We start from the raw sequence: 21503 nt of genomic DNA, 5'->3' as shown, positions 1-21503 counted from the left end.
GCTTGACAAGAGTAGCTTGAAGCTTCAGAAATCCCTGTATATACCTATATTTTCCATATAATGCCTGTAATTTGTGCTCTTCACTTGATCATATGGTGAAGAATTAATGGAGCATATATGAAAACTTTGAATGTTCCTATTATTCAGTGCAACCTTTTTTATATGAGTATTAAATACATTATCAAAGAAAAAAGAATTATTTGAAATATAAAATGGCATGTTTCTTATATTATATATATCAGTCATTTGATAAGGTTGATTTTTGCGATTGAAAGAAATTTTTTTTACTTTAAGATGATACTTGTTCATAATTTCTACATCCTTTTCATTTGTTCTCGTATCATATATATTAGTAAAATAATTATATGCACTAGTGCACATATTTTTTAAAATGCAGTTTTTTGAAGTAATTTTATTTATGTGAAAATCACTAGTACATGACAATATCCCGTCTTTCATTTTACACGAGTGACGTTCATTTTTTTCGCTGTCTCTTTTTACTGCTTTCTTTGTTTTATTATTATGTTGGACTGGGAATAAATTATTTTTATTCTTCTTTTTTAAAATATTATCGTTATGCAATTTTCCATTTGTGTAAAGAGCGTTGCTATCACTTGTAATGTAACAATTTGCTAAGTTCCATATACTTTCGTTGTTTCCGTTATTTTTGTTATAAGCATTATTATTGTTTTTTTCGATCTTTTCCTTTTTTTCGATCTTTTCCATTTTTTCGATCTTTTCCTTTTTTTCCATATTTTCCTTTTTTTCCATATTTTCTTTTTTATTTTTTATTTTCATTCTTAACCGTGCAAATCTTACATCGTTACTGTTGCTAAGAAAACACTGCTTTCTTTCCGCACCGTTGTTCTCTGCATCGTTGTTTAGACGTCTGTTTACAATTCTGTTTACAATGCTGCTAACATTTCTGTGTAGATGATATTTGTCCAAACAATTAAAACTTTGTTTTGTTTCTTTTTGAAAAATCGAACTGTTCCCCTTTTTCACGTCCTCACGCTCATAACTAACGTCGTACATTTCTTTGACGTTTGGAGTTTTTGCCAAATTTGTCCTTTTACAAAGTATACTTCTATTTAAGGCGTACGTATGAGTCTGTTGACTACATCGAGAAACTCTCTTCATGTTGCTACTGTTGTTCATGTCGTTACTCTTGTTAATGTCCTTATTGTTGTTAGTACATGTCTTGCTCCTCACACCTATTAAGTGCGTTTGTCTACAAGTCTTGTTATATTTGTTTATTAGGTGGCTATTTTTATTTATGCTTATTTTCCCTTTATCGTAAGCTCTATTAAAAATACTACTACCTAAAAGCGCATTTCCCTGCTGAGACTTTTGGCATGTTTGACAATTTTTTATTGTGCTTGTGCCTTCATAACCTATTGACATTTCATATGATATGTTGTTCAAATCGGACAGGTGGCTATTACAAATGGCCTTTGTTTTGTACAAGTGGAAATAATCTCCTTTTGCCCTGTTACTACTTCCACTCCTTAGAACAATGGCACTATTGTATGTATGCGTGTGCATACCATCGATTATGCTGCTGTCCCGGCTTCCATCCACAGCGCTATTATTGCTGCTTCTTATGGCGCCACTAGCCACATTTCGGTTTACATGCAAGTAGCTCTCACCATTGCAACTAACTACACAAGCATCATTCATATATCCACATTGCTCCAGTTTATATTTTTTAACTTCATCCAGTTTTTGTATGCCCAATGAGGTATTATTCGAAAGGTCCCCTCTGTTAATACATGAAGTGTCATAGTAATAAAAGGGGGAAACACTATCTTTTATTAATGAATAATAAGTAGATTTATCTACAAATACATTTCTATCATTAACATTTGTAATTGGGATGTATTTACCCCTATGTTTAATTGTTCTATATAACCAATATGGAGAAATTCTTTTATCACTAAAATATTTTTGATCCATTTGATTTTTTGATTGATATAAGGTATAAATACCTTTTTCACTTTTTGTGCTCTTATTTAATTTTCCTCTTTTATGAATAAAAAAGATAGCAGTACTTTTTAACTTGTTTTCATTTATATGTTTTGTCTCTTTATTCCAAATTTTATTATACATATTATTATTTTGATAGTACAGCGTTTTGTTAATTTTCTGTATACTTGTTTTGATGGTAGGAGTTTTTATTTTATGTCTTGCTTGGTAACTAAGCACTAAATGCTCTTCTTTCTCTTCCTTATTTTTCTTAATCTTTTTGTTGTCGTTTATAAAACGTTCACTAGTGCTATTATACAATAGAATATCGTTACTACTAAGTTGCTTGGTATTTTCTCTTTCGGCCCTAACAAATTCAAAAGGATGAATTTTGCTTGAAACATTGACGTTTTTCGTAGATCTGTTCATATTAACATTCATATGGATGTCCTTCCTTCTGCTTATTCCATCATCTGTATTGACATCAGTTTTTCCACTCATACTACCTTTTCCGATAGTATCTATTTTTTTGAAAAGGCCCCCTATGTTCCTTTTCTCAGTAAAATTCAGCTGACTAAGTAATTCATTTCCGTTATTAAAGTGGTTAGATATAAAAGGAAGTCCTGTATATTTTAAATTTTTAAGTATAACATTTTGTTTTGAATTTCTAATATTATTTTGAGGAATAATAATACCAAGTTTTATTTCCTCGTTTTCTATTTTTCCTTTTTTATCATACTCACCAGAATTATGTTTCTCAAGAATGTTCATTATATTTATATAGGGCTCATAACACATATGGCTACTTTTCTCGCTCGAATTACTTTTCATCTTATTCATATTATTTTGATGGTTTATACAATACGAACCGAAACATTTAGAAGTGTTATTTTGACTAAGTGCATCATGATAAATTCTACCAACATTTCCAGTACTAAAAGGATTACCTCTATTACTATCGTTATTAATTCTGGTAAGCATATAGCGATTAACTAAATAGTTTGTACTATCCTTGTCATAGCTATTTTGCGGCATGCTCTTTATATCCTCACTAATACTGCTAGGAATTATGGCATTGTTATGACCTACTTCGCAGATTGAATTTTTTTTATGATCATTTTGTTCATTATTAACAACGGGATTGTCTAATTGTGCATAGTTTTCAACATTTGTATAATTTCTAATTAATTCTATACCATTTTCTCTTATCTTTTCCTTTTTCTTTTTTTTTTTTTCTTCTTTTTTATTTTTCTTTTATTTTTTTTTTTTTTTTTTTTTTATCTTTTCTTCTTCTGTTAGGCGAATACCCGAAAGGTGCTTATAATCATCTTCATTACTGTTAAAATTATGAACAATAGTTTTAATATTTTCAGAAATATTTTTTTCTATTTTTTTGTATCTTTTCTTGAAAAGCCTTTTCATCTTTTTTATATATCCCTTTTTAATATCCTTCATAATTTTATTCTGCAGCCTAGAACACAATTTATTTGCATCGTCTAACGCGTCGACGTTATGTTTATCATTTTGTTGTGTGCTCTCTTCTTTTTCTATGACTTCCTTTGATACTCTGTATCTTTCTTTTGTTTTCGTCTCTAATTTTTCTTTACCCAAATTATTGCATTCTCTATTAACCCTTCCAAACGATTGAAAAAGATTGTTAGGGGTCCCCATTCTCAAACCATTGCATAATTCATCTTGTTTGTGACAAGTACAAGAAAGACCATATTTCCTTAGTGACACTATCTCCCCCTCTTCTTCGTCTATTTCGTTTACGTTTTTCTCCTCTCCCTGTATCTGATTTACGTCTTTTTTGTTCATCTGCTTTACGTTCGGTTCCTCTACGGCTGCATCCGCCCCCTTTATGTCCTCTTGTTTTACTTCCATTACGCCCTCTTCGTCTAACCATTTTTCGCAAATAGCATTACGTGTTACACCCATTTTTGTAAAATCCGAATTATCTTCAAGCATATCCTTTTCAAAAATTGTCTTAAACATCTCTTCCATACTTTTTCTTATTTCCATTTCCATATTATTTTCTATATCTTTTTCAGAATTAATAACTTTACTTGTATTTTTTTGATGAATATTACATACGTCTATTTTAGGACAACGTACGTCCTTCTCATTACCCTTATCATCAATATGACATAAATTTTTAGTCTTTGAAAATTTATCTGTTTGGATATTTTTTTTTTTTTTTTTTTTTTTTTTCTAACAAGTGTATGTTTTTACTTATTATTTCATGCTCATTGTATTCTTCTTTGTTATCTGTGAGTATACACTTCTTTACCTCTTTAATGCTCTCTTTACTGCTCCCTTTGATGCCCTCTTTACTGCTCCCTTTGATGCCCTCTTTACTGCTCCCTTTGATGCCCTCTTTACTGCTCCCTTTGATGCCCTCTTTACTGCTTTCTATACTGCGCTCTTTACTACTTTCTATACTGCTCTCCTTACTACTTTCTATACTGCTCTCTTACTACTTTCTATACTGCTCTCTTTACTACTTTCTATACTGCTCTCTTTACTACTTTCTATACTGCTCTCTTTACTACTTTCTATACTGCTCTCTTTACTACTTTCTATACTGCTCTCGTTCCTGCTTTCTTTGTTACTCTCTTTATTGCTATCCTCCGTATCCTTTTGACATGTATATTTGCTATTTTTATTTTCTTCCTCATCCTTGACATAATTTATTTTTTCAATATTTCCAGAAAAATTTGATTCTTTAGTGACTATAGCAGCACTATTATTGCTTTGAGTAAGTATATGTGCTTCATTTTCATTCTCAGTTATACTATCATCTATGCTTACACTTCTGCGATGGCTGATATTTTCTCTTTTGTTGCTATCATTACTCTGGTCCACAATGCTGTCACTAAACCCGCTAATGCTTTTCTCCTTGTTATCATAATTTCTTTTTTCTACAATGCAATCACTATTAGTACCTCCTTCGCTATTCTTGCTAGAGCTTTCTCTCCTACTGTTTTCAATCCCTAAACTATCAATATGACCATTACTTATATTTGGGAAAATAATATCGCTAACACTTTTAATAATAGAAAAACTACTACATGCATGATCATTAATTTCGGATGTTTTACTATGGTCAGATTCCCCCCTAGCTATATCATTGCTTACTTGTTCAGAACTTTTTTTCTCCCATACCTTATGACATATATTTTTTTGTGTATCAATTGAGTTATTTATGATTTTTAAAAAATTTATGCTAATACTGTTATGTTGATTATTCATTCTATGTTTTTCTTCTTCTTTTGACATAACAATCTTTTCGATAACATTTATATTTTCAGATAAGACAAAAATTTTTGAATTATTTAAACCCCTTTGTATTTTCTCAGAATTACTGTAGATCTGAGAACAGTTGGAACGCATATCTATTTCTTCGTTTTCACTGTTGCAATCGGATGCACTCTTTTTCTTTGTGAATCCTTCGTCATTATTATTGTCCTCTGGGTCCACATTTTCCACTGGACTCTCAGGATTGGCACTGAGACTGGCACCACTTCTTATGCTCATTTGACTGCAGATGTTTCTTTCCACTTTGTTTACAATTTTGTTTTCCCTTTCCACTTCGATTTCCTTTTCGGCTTTTATTTCCTTTCCTGATTCTATTTCTTGTCCCTCTTCTATTTCCTTTCCTGATTCTATTTCTTGTCCCTCTTCTATTTCCTTTCCTGATTCTATTTCTTGTTCCTCTTCTATTTCCTTTCCTGATTCTATTTCTTGTTCCTCTTCTATTTCCTTTCCTGATTCTATTTCTTGTCCCTCTTCTATTTCCTTTTCTGCGTTCTTTTTTTTCTTTTTCTTTATCGACCCTTTTTTAAACATTTGTAGATCGCTATCCAAATCAGAATAAGACATGATTTTTTTTTCGCAACTTACTTGCACATGTTTGTCTTCAGATTCCGTGTTACCTTCTCTTTCTCTTTCACCAATAAAGGCATTGCTGCTACTTCTATTATTATTCGTATCATGGCCAAAGGAGTCCATATCATATTTGTCGCCTTCTTTGCATTTACTATGAATATCTAAAGATTCTTTAGAAGTATTTGTACCCTCTGGCGAAATCTGTACAAGACTTCTATTCCATGTGAATTCTTCAGAGTCTTTTTTTTCCATATAAGATTTATCATGTAAAGAGCATTTTATATATTTGCTTAAATAAGAATTTCTTCTTTTTTGTCTATTAGCATACTTGATTAATGTCTTTAATTTTTTTTTCCTATAATAATTTTGAAATTTTTTTTTGAGCATGCAAAAATATAGATATCTAAAAAAGTAGCATTTATTTATCTTTTCCTTCGTTCGCATATCACCTATATACTTTCTAAATGTAGAGTAAAAATTGTTAGACCTATTGAACCTTTTTTTAATTTTTCTACTTAAAAGTATTTCCTTTTTATTTAATCTATTCTTAAAAAATATAATACCGTTTTTTTTTATTACGTATGTATACTTTTTCAGAATGGTAATAATTCCAATGTACTGAATGTTTGCTTGCGATTTATTCATTTTGTAGCGATTCACCAAATTGCGTATGTTTTTAATAGGACTGTTTCTTGATCCTTCTACAGATTTTACTCTCGCTTTGTTATTTGTCTCAAATTGAGTTTCGACGATCGTTTCTCCTCTTGCTGCTCTGTCCGATGCGATATATACTTCTCTTTTTACAGCACTTTTTTCTGCCCTTTTTACCGTCTTTTTTGCAGCCCTTTTTGAGGTTTTCCTACTTTTATCCGCTTTTTTATTTCTCGTGGAGTGTACTTCTTCAGTTATATCCTCACTACTTTCATCATTGCTATAAAAATTGTCCGTATCGTAGATGTGCATGTAATTATTTCCAAGCTCATGTAAGAGCATTTTTCCTGTAATTGATGGATCTAATGTTTTTTCATTGTAAAAGAATTCGTATCCTTGATTCACATTTAACATATTATAATCACTACTCTCAGTTTCATCGGTGTAGTCATATATAGAATAGAAAGATCTCCTTGATGATCCTATTTGTGCATCTATATTTTCAATTTCATCTTCATCGGCACTTTCAAAAGTTAAGTGGCTATTAATTTTATTCTCTTCTGAACTTTTAATTTCGTAAAATATTGAATCATTGGATTTTTTCCAAGTATTATTATTATTAATGAAAATTCCAAAATAACTTTTTAGAAAATCTTCTTTTGTTTTACTTATATTTTTGTTTTTATTTTCATTGTTTGAATTATTACTCATAAAGGAATTACTCTTTTGGGAGTTTACAACTTCAATACTATTTGTGCTCCTATTTTTATAAAAATAAATACTTTTTTTTCTATTATTTACACTCATTTTGTGTTTATATTGATAGGTACACTTTGTATATATAATTATTTTTATGAATATATTAAAAAAAAAAAAAAATTATTTATCATCAGATTGAGTTTACTGATTCCATGGTGGTTGTTAGCGTATCTACCGTCCTGCGGGCATGCGTACATATATATATAATATATATACATACATACATACCTACATACATGCGCATATATATACATAGATTTGCGTATGTATACCTTATGATGATATACAACTACTGAAATTTACTGTACTCCCCTCTCCAGTGTTGTCACAAGCGTAACCATTTAATGACACATTAATATGTATAAAACATACATACACACACTAATTGTGTTAAAGTGATAACTAAAGATAGAAAAAAACTTTAATGCCTTACACTTTCACGTAACTTAAAAATTTGGATTTATTTAAAAAATATACATACATGTTTTACAGCTAAACATATATGTATGTATATATATGCACATAGCACGTAGAACAGTTCTACACATTTTGTCGTATTTTTTGCGGTATTATTATTATATGTTTTTATAAAAAATATTTTTTATTCAAAAATTGTGTTATGTGCACTTGTTTACAAATAACACATTTTTGAGTTAAAATGTTTCTGTAAGTTGTAACATTGTTTTTTTTTTTTTTTTTTTTTTTTTTTTTTCAAATGAATAAGAAACAACATGATATTGCTAACTATTTTTGTACCTGCAAAAATACTCATCCATCTTCTTAATCACAAAATTAAAAATAAATTCTTTATTTTCCGTAATTTTTAACTTTTCGTAATTTTTTGTAATTATTTTTTATGATGCACTAGGTGCAGACATATAGAAAACGAAAAGGAAAAAAGTATATATAATATGTAAACAAAAAAATATGTAAAAAATTAGGAAAAATATATGTAAGGAAGAAGAAAAAAACGTAAGAAACAAAAACATATCAAAAAAACGCTTAAAACGGATGTGGAGATATTACTACAAAGACGTTGAAATTGTAGAAAAAATAAAAATAATTATAATAAAAATTAAATCGAGAAAAAAAAAAAAAGAAACGGCAGTATATTTTTTTAAAATAATGTGTTCATAAAATTTTTTCGTAAAATACATTTCAAAATACCATTGGTTTTTTTTGAAATTTACTTTTAATTATTATACCTCGAATGTAAAGATACTTGTAAGTCATGATTTGCATAATATGGAAAATTGACGTAACCGTATTTTGCCACAGTTAAACAGGGCGATCATTTTTATTTTCCTTCATTTTTTTATTATTAATCAGTATGTGTGTTAGAGGAAAATAACTGATTTTTTTTTTTTTTTTTCCTTGCATGTTAATAATTAAAAAAAAAAAAAATGCTCTTTGTTAAATAATTTAATTCTCTGTAAGGTTTTTCAGTATTAAAGAGTACATTACTGTACATGTAATACATATGAATATATTCGCATATGTATATCTATATAATAATATGATATATTTTCTTTTAATATTTATAAGAAAACCTCAACTCGCCAGTGATCTACAATTTCTTGCCATTGCTACTGTGTAATTATATTTTATCATCAAATGCCCAATATAAAAGAATGACACAAAGCAGTAATTATTGTCCGCATGGCTGTAAGAGTTACCTCAGGAATAAAATCATGAGGTATACATAAGATAGTACGTTTTGAACATGTACATATATATATATATATATATATATATATATACATATGTTAAAGCTCTAGTGAAAAGGATAGTAAGTTCTGAATATTTAAAAAAATTTCTACCATATGGTTTCGTTTAAGAGTTACACATGTAAAAGGAATGGATAAACTGATATAAATATAAACTATTACATTAACAGTGTGTTGTTTAATTTTATGGTTACTACTTAACCTTTTTAAATGACATCATATAAAACTTGTTAATGTAAATTACTATTTTTAATTGAATTCAGCAATGTAATAATTTAACCTCACAATAAAAGCAAAAATATTGTTCTTTTTACTTACTAAATAAGTAGTTATAGTTTTTAATATGAAGAGACGATTAGTACGCTGAAAAAACTTCTTTCCTCTTTGTAGCTTTGTTTTAATGGTGTATGTAAATTATAATTGCACATTATCATACTATATAATAAATGGTTCACTCACTCTGCTATCACCTTTAGATGCATGCTTTCTTTTTTTTAAAGACTATTTATATTTTGAAAAAAAATAAAATGTTGTAAATATTCGATACATTTTATTTTATTATTATATATAAAATTTTTTTTTTTTTTTTTTTTTAAGCAGAAGAATTTGCTTTAATTTTTTTATTTCGATATTTAAAAAAAAAAAAAATGAGAAATACTGTTTGTGCAAGGGTTCCTTGGGTATATTTTTTTTAATTTTTTTTTTTTTTTTTTTACTCTTAAATAATTATTTTTTTTTATTCGATTTTTCTTAATTTTTTAAATTTAAATATTTTTGTTTTATTCCCTAAGATTTTTATTATAAAAAAAAAATGTATATATAACATATTATTACGGCATGAGTAAAAGCACAATAATGCATAGTAGTTGCGTATATTATATATACAATTAATATAAACATATAATATATATATGTTATTATGAATTAACATTATACACATGTATATAGCCGCTAAAACTTCGCACGCTACGTATGTGTGAATAGTATATATAAGCAGAAAGAGCCAGTTTTACTGAGGTTAAAATTGAAAAATGAGATATTCATTTTATGAAGGAAAATTGAAAAACGTAAATTAACAAAAAAATTAAAAAATATTAAAAATATACATATATTTCATATATATATATAATGTGCACGCAAATGCGAAAAAAATTTTTTTTATACGTATTGTGAAAAAAAAGAGAATTTTTTCTTTGTTTTTATAAAATGTAAGAGAAAATTATGAAAGTTGCGTATTAATTTACTACCATTTACTAAGTTATAAAAATAAAAATGTAGCAAAAAATAAAAAATATAAAGTAAAAAAAAGAAAAAGAAATAAACATTTTTAATCGAAAAATATTAGTTACAACATATATAAATAAGAGTTTATATTTTTGTAACATATATACAATTACGTGTATATATATTACAGTATATATATAATTACGTGTATATATTACATTATACATGTTACATACATATAATAATTACGTGTATTTAAATATATATTATGATGTAATATATATATGAATTGTATATGTAATATGTAATACATTATTATAATTCTAAGATAAATTACAGTGTACAATATTACAAGTATGTATATATATATATATATGTAACTGTAAGTGTTGTGGGGATTTGCTCTTCTCACAGTTGAACATGCAGAAATTAACACTGCTGCCTGAAACTCGGAAGAAGTATATATATAAATATATATATATACATATTAATGATTGCTTAAGAAGAAAAGAAGTGTTTTTTATTTATTTGTGTTAGTGATGGCTTGTGGTACGTACGTAACTTCTTGCATTAAAAATATGCTTTTTTTTTTCTTTTTTTTTTTCTCTTAAGTTTTTCGTTAAATGTGAAATCCCGGCTTTAAGCAGCTGTAATAATTTTTTAAGTGTTTCATCGAGCCAAGGTTACATGCAACTTCTTTTAATTTATTTTAATTTCAAAGGCGCTTATATTTTTTATACATGAAATTATATTTAAGTATTATTAAACCAATGAATTGAATTGTTTACCCCCATAATCAGTTATAAAAAAGTATAATGTGGCAATGATAAATCAAAATACACGAAGTTATAATATATATTATTATAACCTCATGTGAAAAAAAATGAAAAAAAAAATTTAAGATGTAATTTATAAAATAACACATGCTATATATTATAATTAACATTTTACGTATAATTAATTTTTATAAAAATCAGTTGTTTTTTCAAAAATTGATTAAATACAATTTAATTACTAACAATATATTTTTACTTTATATAAATATATTTATATATATATACATATATATACGTTCGTACACTAATTTATAAATAAAAACCCATGTACATTTTATTATAATATAACTTTATATAAGTTTACATTTTTAAGCTTGTTACATTTTATTATTAAATAAAATGAATTATGTTTTATGAATTTTATTATAAAACATGACTTCAATAAATATAGCTTTAAAAACTCTTTTTTTTTTTTTTTTTTTTTTTTCATTTTTGGAATTTATTTATTATTATTTTTTTTTAAAGATTATATATGTATAATTAAAAATTTTTTATTTTTTATTTTTCTATTATTAAATATTATAATTTATACATATACATTTTTATAGATAATTGTACGTTTTCAAAATATTAATTAGTGAAATATATATATATTTAAAAAAAATTTATTATATATAAATGTTTTTTATACATTTAATTTCTAATAATTATAATAGATTAATAAACGTTGGCTTTGTTAATTTACAACCAAAATTGTTTAATAATATATATATTATACTACTTTATAAATATATTGTATATATAAGTTATATGTAGATACAAAAAGTATAAAATGTGAAAGAACTTTTTTTTACATATATATTATTTTTTCTATTTAATTTTTAATAATTTTACAATAATTATATAGCTTTGTTAGGCTTGTATATATATATGTATATATTAGTACATTTATTTATACATTTTTTATTAGTTCATTTATATATCATGAACATACCTTGTGTACTTTGATTTTTTTTTTTTTTTTCCATTTCCTTTTATTAAATGTTACTATTGTAAAATTTACAAGAACACTCTTGTTTTTTTTAATTACAGTAGTATTTAATTTTTTTTTAGATTTTATTGTTAGTTTTTTTTTATTTATATATCGTTTCACACGAAATACACAGTACTTAGAGTGCTATGAAGGAGAAACAAAATACTCCATTATTTAACACTATTTAACATTTATCAGAATTTTATTCCAGTTTTTAATAATTAAAAATTTTTTTTTTTTAATTATTAGCATTTACTATTTCGTAATATTTTTTGGTTTTCGAATTTCTTAATTTTTAATAGCTTTTTTTTTGTAATTATATACTATATATATATAGACATATACATACGTATATGTATAAATATATTATAAGTATATAAGATAAAATTTTTGATAAAATGAAGTTGTTGGCTGTAAGTTTTTTGATTTTTTCAACTATAATTAATTGCTATTATGCAAATGTGCCGAATGGAAATCGCACCCTGAATGTCAAGCCTACATGTAACAAGTCAGGAAAAACTGGAAGTGGCAATAATGAGAATAATAGTATAGACAATAGTGCAGACAATTCAGTAGGAGGTGGAGGAGCTGATGAAAATAATGGCAACTCAGATGATAACAACAAAAATGAAAATAATGAGGGTGTAAAAGATGATAGTAGTAACATTAAGGAAAAAGAAGCAAAACAGACTTGTGATGCATCTGCAAACAGAGATTTTCAAAATATGATGAAACCTTTTAACGATATGTTAGAACGAGGAAAATTAAATAACATGAATTTAGAAAATCTTCTAAACAGTGAAATATTTCAGGGAAAAGGGGGAAAATTAAATATAGAAAATATTTTAAATAATGAAATATTTCATTCGTTCCTTAGTTCGTTAGACGGTGATAAAAAGTCAGGTGATAATAATAATAATGATGATAGTAGGGCTAGTACATATGGTGCTTTATTTAAAGATATGTTGAGTTCGTTTAATAATTCTAACTTGAATAATAAAGGAGAAAATGGAGTAGAAGGAGAAGATGGAACAAAGGGTAGCGAAAATAAGGGAAAAAATATTCAGTTAACCCCGGAACAACTTAATAAAATTAATGAGTTAAAAGATAGATTAGAAAATGTTTTAAAAAATGCAGGAGTTGATGTAGAAAAAATAAAAGAAAATATTCAAAATGATGACTTTTTAAAAAATAAAGAATTTTTAAAAGATATTCTTGCAAAACTTCCAGTAAATGCACCAATTATGAATTTTGGGGATAAACATAATGGAAATATGTTTAACTTAGATACAGTAGATATGATGAATATGTTAAAAAAAGTGAACAAAGGTGATAAAATGGGTTTGAACATAGAAGATGATGACTCAACAAAAATTGGAAAAGATGATGAAGCGTATGAATATGATGAGGATGCTGTTGTTACTGATGAAAATAATGATATAAATACAAATAGTTTTAACGCAGATCAGTATTTACTAAACTCAAACAAAGATATATCATTAGTAGATAGACTAAGTTTCAATAATTTTGTTTCTAATGATAAAAAATTTGATTGTTTTGATATAAACACATATAAACCTAGTCTAGGTGGTAATAAGGTAGACGTTACTGCAAACAGTATCAATAGAAAATTATCTGATGGGGATTCTTTAGAAGATTATGATGAATCAAACAATTCAAATATTAATGTTACAGATAACAATGGATCAAACGGTAGTAATCATATTAGTAGTAGTAGTAGTAGTAGTGGTAATTCTGCAGGAGGAGATAAGGAGGAATTAATAGCATCATCGTCAGGTGCAGGAAAAAACTCAAACCAAATGACAAATTCTGTTATTGGAGGTAATCATTTTTTTGATTTGAGCAATGTACAGAAGCCGAAATCATCTAAAAAATCATCATTGTATGGTGCAAAGAAAGGAATTAAGAAGGGAAAACATCGTAAAGGAGGTAAGAGAAAGAAAAAAAATAAAAAAAGAAATCCTGGTCAAGTACCTTTCAAAATGGACACTTTAAAAGAAACAGTAAGAGGTATTAATAATCCTAATAGTAGAGAAATGATTGAAGGAATTATAAAAAAATATATATCTTTGACTCCAGATGATGGTGATGATGACGATGATGACGATAATGAAAATGGAGGAAATGATAATGCAAACCAAGGAGAAAGTGGTGATGGTAATAAGGAGGATGAATTAAATATAAACGAATTTAGTATAAAAGATATTAAAAAATTAATTTCAGATGGTATATTAACATATGAAGACTTAACTGAAGAAGAATTGAGAAAATTAGCTTCACCTGATAAGGTATTTTATGAGTTATCTCCATATGCAACAGAGGATAAAGACTTATCCATAAATGAAACTTCTGCTGTATCAAATGAACAACTAAATGCATTTTTAAAAAAGAACGGACAATATCATATGAGTTATGATTCTAAAAATATTGACTATTTGAAACAAAAGAAATCAGAAAAGAAAGAAGAAGATCAAGAAGAAGATACCTTCTATGATGCATATAAACAAATTAAAAATTCCTATCTTGGTATTCCATCAAATTATTATCATGAAGCTCCTCAATTAGTTGGAAACAATTATGTATTTACTTCTGTATATGATAAAAAACAAGATTTAATTAATTTCTTAAAACGAAGTAATGGTATGACCGTGGATGATGCTGTTAACGGTTCGGGAACAGGTTCAACTCCATATAAATCCAAATTTTATGACAAATATTATAAAAAATTAAGTGAATATAGAAGAAGAGAAGCTTTTAAAATACTTAAAAAACAAAAGGATAAGGAGAAACAATTAAAATTAAAACAAAAATTGGAAAATGAAGAAAAAGACGATCTGAATAATTTTTCACCAAAAAATAAACTTGCTGGTAATGCCAGTGATAATTATGGTGTTCAAGTCTTTTCAAAAGATCAACTTGAAAACTTTGTAAAAAATTTTAATAGTCAAAATAATAGTGATATTCTAAGCAATTCAGGTCAAACAAGTATGAACAATAATACAAACAATAATAATAGCACAAATGACAGTGAATCATCATTTAATAATGGTTCAAATGGTTTTGTTACATTCGATGGAAAGGATGTAGTTGGATCATCGAGCAATGAAGATACCAGTGTAGATGAAAATGATCAGGTGTTGAATGAAGAAGAGGATTTGAACGAGGACGACGATGATTAAGGAATAAATGGGAAGAAGCGCTGAAGTATCAGGTCAAGCAGTCAAAAATTTGGCAAAAATTGGAGGAAATTTACTACAAATATTGGCGAAAAATTTCAAAAATTAATGAATATTAAAATAAATAAAAGGAGATCATAAAAAGAAAGTTGCACGCATAAAAGTACAAACGGAAAATGCTATTTTAAAAAAAAAAAAAAAAAAAAATTGACCTTTTTTTTTTTTATTGGAAACCCTGAGCGATAAGCATTAATTATTTGTATGCTACATAAAAAGATACTGTTGACAGTTGTGTATGTTTTGGTATGATTTTTTTTTTTTTTTTTTTTATTTTATTTTGCTTAGTTTTAGTCCATTTTACTTGTTTTATTATTTATTTTACCTATTTTAATATATTTTATGCAATTTTACTTTATTTTTATTTTATTACAACTTTGTATTTTACAAAATGAAAAAATATATATACTATGCTATAGATTTATATTCATAAAATTACTTTTATATAGATTTTACTATGTAGTTTAATTTTTTTTCTTTAAAAATTTTTTTTTTTAATTCAGTATGTACATAATATCATATATTGCATAACATACAGACATATATATATATATATATATATATATGTGTGTGTGTATATATGTATATATATTCAAACTTATGTATATGTGTTTATATATATATATATATATGAATGTATGTGTATATAATACGTTCATCTATTTGATTAATCTTTTAAAAAGCTTGTATTTTATATATTTTTATTGTGCTTTTTACATAATGATAAAAAAATACAATGCATCATAATAGAATAAAAAAAACCTTTTTTTTTTTTTTTCTAAACTTTTTTAATTAAATTTGACTTTACTTTTTAAATTAAAGATTTGGAATTAAAATGTAAGAAAAAAATGACTCAATAAAATGACGCAGTAAATTTTTGATAAACACCCCCGATTATAAGCATATATAATAACATCATCACCTCGATGTAGGTATTCTCTTAAACTTGAAGAGTTATTCTAATCATTGTAATTAGGACACTTCTGCTACTTCATTTTTGTATAAAAAAGAACATTTGTTCTAATAGGGTGGTAGAAGTATTTTCTTTGAGCGCAAAACTTACAAAGATTGTTTAACGTACGTGTTATTGTTTATATATTTGTATATATATGCATAGGTATATGTATATTTTTATGTACATAGGTATAATTTATACGTCCTTCATCCTGCATACATCATATATATATGTACAAACAGTTTGCGTGTTTTGTCTCAAATAAGTAACATTAAACATATCTGCACTTACCCAAACATCGTAGGGAAAAATGAAAAAACTAATAACATTCTGGCACATTGAACAGTGTGAGCATATAGTGATAAAAAAAAAAAAAAAAAAAAAAGCAATATACAAAAAATAATATAAATAATATATATAATATAAATAATATATATAAAATAAATGAATTTACTTCCAATGGGTAAAGTTTATTAAAAAACCATCTTTCAAGTTCATTTAAAAAAAAAAAAAAAAAAAAAAAATTTAAGCATAATGTACAGTCAATAATAATATGAAAGCCATAAGCACAGCCAGAAACAATGTGAACACGCAAAAATGGCCATACAAAATTTTAGAGAAAGAAATAAATAATAAAATAAATAATATTTTAAATCTTATTATATTTGACACAAGTAAGAACGTAAGCGGCGAACATACGCAGGACTATCTAAAGTACATCAATAGGAATGTGTGCAAATTGAACAGCAAGAAGGAAGATATACCATCAGATGCAGTGGAAAATGAAGTTGTGAATGCGGAGGAAAATACACTGGCAAATGAAGTGGCAATTGCAGATGGTGGTTCGAATAACAGAAACATACAACAACTAAAATGGAAGTACTACAACAACATCTCTGTAGGTGTACTAAAAGAATATATAAAAACAGTTCACAGGAGCAAGAGTAATTTGGGATTGACATATGCGACGAATGGTAAGTGGAACAAGCTGCTCGATCCCTACGAGGACAAGGCTAACCCAGAAAAGGTGAAGAAAGAAAAAATGATCAAGCAAGATGAAACATTTAATGAGGCACGTTATGCACGCCTAAGCAAAAATTTAACGAATAAAAATGTATGCAGCAAAAAACGGAAACTGCATAAATGTGAAGAAGAAAAGGATATGGAAAAGAAAGTGGAAAGGGAAGTGGAAAAAGAGAAGGAATCAGGTGAATATATGCTGAACGGTGAATATGACAGCGTGCTAAAGAATGCAAATCTTAATGAAGTTAAATACCTGTGGTTAAAACATGCAGTAGTTATATTTAAGTTACTCATTGATTGTAATTTAAAAGTTGATATTAAAAGAAAACTAAGTTTAAGTAGAGCAGTTTTATGTTTCCTCAAAAATAAAAATATACATGTGAACACTGATTTATATCTTTCATATTGTTACCTTTTGTCAAAAATTAATATGATAGATAAGGAGCTTGTCATTATAATGTATTCACATGTACAAAATGATTTCAAGCACTTGAGTATGTTAAACAAGTTTTATTTGTTTAGTTGCATTCATAATTTTAATTTTTTGTCTAAAAAATTTCAAAAAATTCGAACTTACTTACATAGTCATTTTTACAGTTTAGTAAAAGGAGAGTATTTAAGCAGAGTAGGGGATAATATACAGACTAGTAGAGAATTGATAAGCGGCCAAGTAGAATGGGTAGGTTTCCAAGAAGAAGAGAAAGTAAGACACTTATATGAGGAGGAACATAAACAGATAGGAAAAAATACGAAAGTTCATCCTACAACCATTAAGGCATTAAGCGCACGAAAAAGATTGACCCCTATGCAAAAAGAAAATTTTCTGTTTTTAAATAACTACTTGTTTCATATATACGAGATCCTGTTTAAAAATAAAAATTATATTTCTCATTTGGATAGGACTTTATTTAAATTTGTAATAAATAACGAAATGATGAAATGTAATAAAGTAGAAGCAAAAGTTTTTAAGAGCATAGTAAAATTATGTGACAGAGATTTAATCAATTTTATATTTAACAAAATAATAGATAATATTGAGTCATATGATAATTTAGAAATATATAATATGCTTACCTATTTTTCGAAAAATGAAAATGAATATCTCTCTCATTTTTTACATATTTTGAATGAGAAAAAAAAAAATTTCGAAAACATGAACATAAAACATGTCATATATTTATATGTATACATAAATAGAATTTTAAAGAGGCATTTTAAAAAAAGAAAAGGGAAAAGTTTAACCACTGCTCGAAGGAATCATATGCAAGAACTTGTCAATAGTATTTCGGACAAGTTGAATAAGAAAAATGGGTCAAGTCGAATAGCGATGTCTTTACTTCGTGCTAGCAGCAAATTGGGGAAGGAGTGTAAAAAGGAGTGTACGGAAGAGTGTAAGAAGGAGTGTACGGAAGAGTGTAAGAAGAAATGTACGGAAGAGTGTAAGAAGGAATGTACGGAAGAGTGTAAGAAGGAGTGTACGGAAGAGTGTAAGAAGGAGTGTACGGAAGAGTGTAAGAAGGAATGTACGGAAGAGTGTAAGGTAGAATTGTGCACTTCATACGTAAATAATTTAAAAAAGGAAAATGAAATGTGCTTCCTGTATGAACTCGAAGCAAGAACTGAAGAGGATATGACTGTAACTGGTGAGGAATGTGTTGAGCTTATGAAAAAGTTAAACGAGATATTTTTGTACATATTAACACAAAAAATTATCTATTTAAATGTTAATAATATAATAACGGTATTGTATAATACATGCCCAATCTTTAATGAAAACCAAATAATTTTTGTGAATAAACTGTTTATGCAATTGTTTGAAGAGAACCGTTTGGTCTTAAACTTTTTGCATATATATAGTGCACTCTTTCGAAATTTCCTATTTTACTATCACACCAATGTTGGTCTTCAGGAGGTGGAGTCATGTCGAACTCATACAGATGGCACAAAAATTGATATGTCAGTATATGCAAACAAAGTAGACAATATTTTTAAGTACATCAAGAAACACTATTACATTAATTACGAAAATATGTGTGATATAAGCAAGTACACAATAGTATTAAACGTTTATGTAAATTTTGTATTAGACCTTCTTATGTATTATATATATAAAAGAGGTGCACAAGGAGATACCCAGGGAGATGCCATAAAAAATGCAGAAGAACATGCCCAGGAAGATTCCCTAAGAGATGCACAAGGAGATGAAAAAGAAGATGCATCTTGCGACATATACCAAAGGAAGATGGCCTCCTTTATCATTCACATATTTACCCACTTACAGTTTATAACATATAATAATGGACAAGATTCAATTCCTATGAATAAATTACAGCTTTTTTTTAATTACAGTCAAGATATTGTAAAAAAGTTAAGCACATATGTAGATGCCATTGCATACCCTCTATGCGTTATGGAGGAGCGGGGAGAACCTTTATCACTCACTGGGGAGAACGTAAATGTGGGAAAAAATGGGCATAATAATGGGAGAAAAAAATTAAGAAACGGAGAGCATGCGATGGATCGTAATATAAATAGTGTAACAGACGATCCTGGAGAAGTATCAACCTTTTTTAAAAATTCCTTCCTCCTTGATGATATGTTCATAGATGCCACTATTCCACATTGCTGCTTCAGTAAGAATGAACCAAACATGGGTCACGTACAAATTTGTAAAAATTTAAAGACTAACAGTTATAGCATGCTAATAAATGATAAATCGAATAATATTATTACTACAAATTCTGAAGAGATGAGTAGAAATGATAACATGGGCAAATGTGTACCTAACGATATGAGTCAGCATGTGAGCAATCGGAATATGAATGATATGTCAAGCAATGTGTGTAATTTTGTTCACATAATAGAATACATTAGCTATATATGTTCATATATTTACTTTAAAACAAATGCAAAAGATAATACACACATAAAGGAAAATATGATGTATATTTATTTGAGTTTACAAAAATATAATAAAACGAATAATTACCTTGTTAATAATATTTTTAAAATATTAAAAAATAGCCATTCGAAGGAGTTAAGCCAAAATGCTATTTTTATAATTGCCTTGGATTATATTCGTGAGTACAAAAACGTCAACAGCATTACTATTAAGATTTTTCGTTATTTAAAGAAGAACAAATTTAATGTAGTTATTAATAAAGGGGAATATTTGAGCATTCCTTCGAACAGTCCCAAGTAAAGCAAAATTGATATCTTTATTTTTATTTTTGTCATTTGTATAGTAGTTTTCCCTTTATGTGTGTTTGCTAGTATAGTTGTTCTTCGCCCAGCTCTTATTTGTTCATCTTGTAATCTTTTAAATTATTATACTTGAAATTTTCTCATTTTTTGATGCTTACCTCTTTGGCCCTTCCCCGCAGGTTTAGAATGCTTACGAGGTACTTCAGTCATTTCGACATTTGACATTTTTGATAATTTGAAAGGAAAAGGCTATGCTAAGTAACCATTTTTCGCAAAAAAAAAAAAAAAAAAAAAAAAATGAAATTAATATGCACAAACAGTTTTACTACTGTGGGCCTTGGGAGAAGAAATACTGAGACTTCATATCATTAATGTTTAATTTATCACAGGTGTATGTAACTTAAATACCCTTTTTTGTGTGTAATTATTTGCCAACGTAAAAACAAAAAAAGGGGAAATTTTTTTTGTGCATATCTGCAACTGCTACGTCGATTATTTAGCACCTTTTTTTTGCGCATTATATAGCCCGTCATTTTGATCATTTTGTATGATAATTCGCACGCATAATTTTTTTTTCTCTACCCATATACATTTAATGCGTCATTTACTCTGCGCATTTATTTGCTGCATATATTGCATAATAATTTTTTTTATTTTTTTTTTTTTTTATCATTTCTAAATTCAACAACTTAGGGAAAAGTTATCCATTCGTTATTAATGATAAAGGAAAACAAGAAAAAGGAAAAAAAAAAAAAAAAAAAAAAAAAAAATTCATTTTTAAGATTAAAATTTCCAATATAACTGTATAATATTATAGCAGGAACAACCCCCTTTGTAGTTCTGCGAAAAGGACACACAAATATACATGCGTGTGCATACATACATGCATACATACATATATGCATACATACGTACATACGTATATGCGTATATATGAATATACGTATATATATATATATATATATATATATATGCACTTTCACTTTTGGGAGGGATCGCTAAAATACCGCGGACGAGGGGAAAATCCCTCACGTAGGTGTATTG

General features: G+C 27.2%; 3 protein-coding genes across 3 annotated transcripts; 2 read left to right on the top strand and 1 right to left on the bottom strand.

The window, feature by feature from the left end:
* Positions 1-24: 24 nt before the first annotated feature.
* PmUG01_13024100 (conserved Plasmodium protein, unknown function) lies at positions 25-7311 on the bottom strand (the record flags this gene model as incomplete). Its single annotated transcript, XM_029007215.1, is given in 5 exon segments — positions 25-3179; positions 3194-3227; positions 3241-4152; positions 4166-4420; positions 4435-7311. The coding sequence occupies 5 exon segments, from the start codon at positions 7309-7311 to the stop codon at positions 25-27; spliced, it is 7233 nt and encodes a 2410-aa protein (XP_028863627.1).
* Positions 7312-12421: 5110 nt separating this feature from the next.
* PTEX150 (translocon component PTEX150, putative) lies at positions 12422-15223 on the top strand (the record flags this gene model as incomplete). Its single annotated transcript, XM_029007214.1, has 1 exon — positions 12422-15223. The coding sequence occupies one exon, from the start codon at positions 12422-12424 to the stop codon at positions 15221-15223; it is 2802 nt and encodes a 933-aa protein (XP_028863626.1).
* A 1562-nt stretch (positions 15224-16785) lies between these two features.
* On the top strand, positions 16786-20457 carry PmUG01_13023900 (conserved Plasmodium protein, unknown function; the record flags this gene model as incomplete). The annotated part of the gene is made up of 1 exon (XM_029007213.1): positions 16786-20457. The coding sequence occupies one exon, from the start codon at positions 16786-16788 to the stop codon at positions 20455-20457; it is 3672 nt and encodes a 1223-aa protein (XP_028863625.1).
* Positions 20458-21503: the final 1046 nt, after the last annotated feature.

This window comes from Plasmodium malariae (genome assembly GCF_900090045.1).
Source record: "Plasmodium malariae genome assembly, chromosome: 13".
NCBI classification, from domain to species: domain Eukaryota; phylum Apicomplexa; class Aconoidasida; order Haemosporida; family Plasmodiidae; genus Plasmodium; species Plasmodium malariae.
Note: the sequence above shows the minus strand (reverse complement) of the source record. Positions and strands in the feature narration are given on the sequence as shown.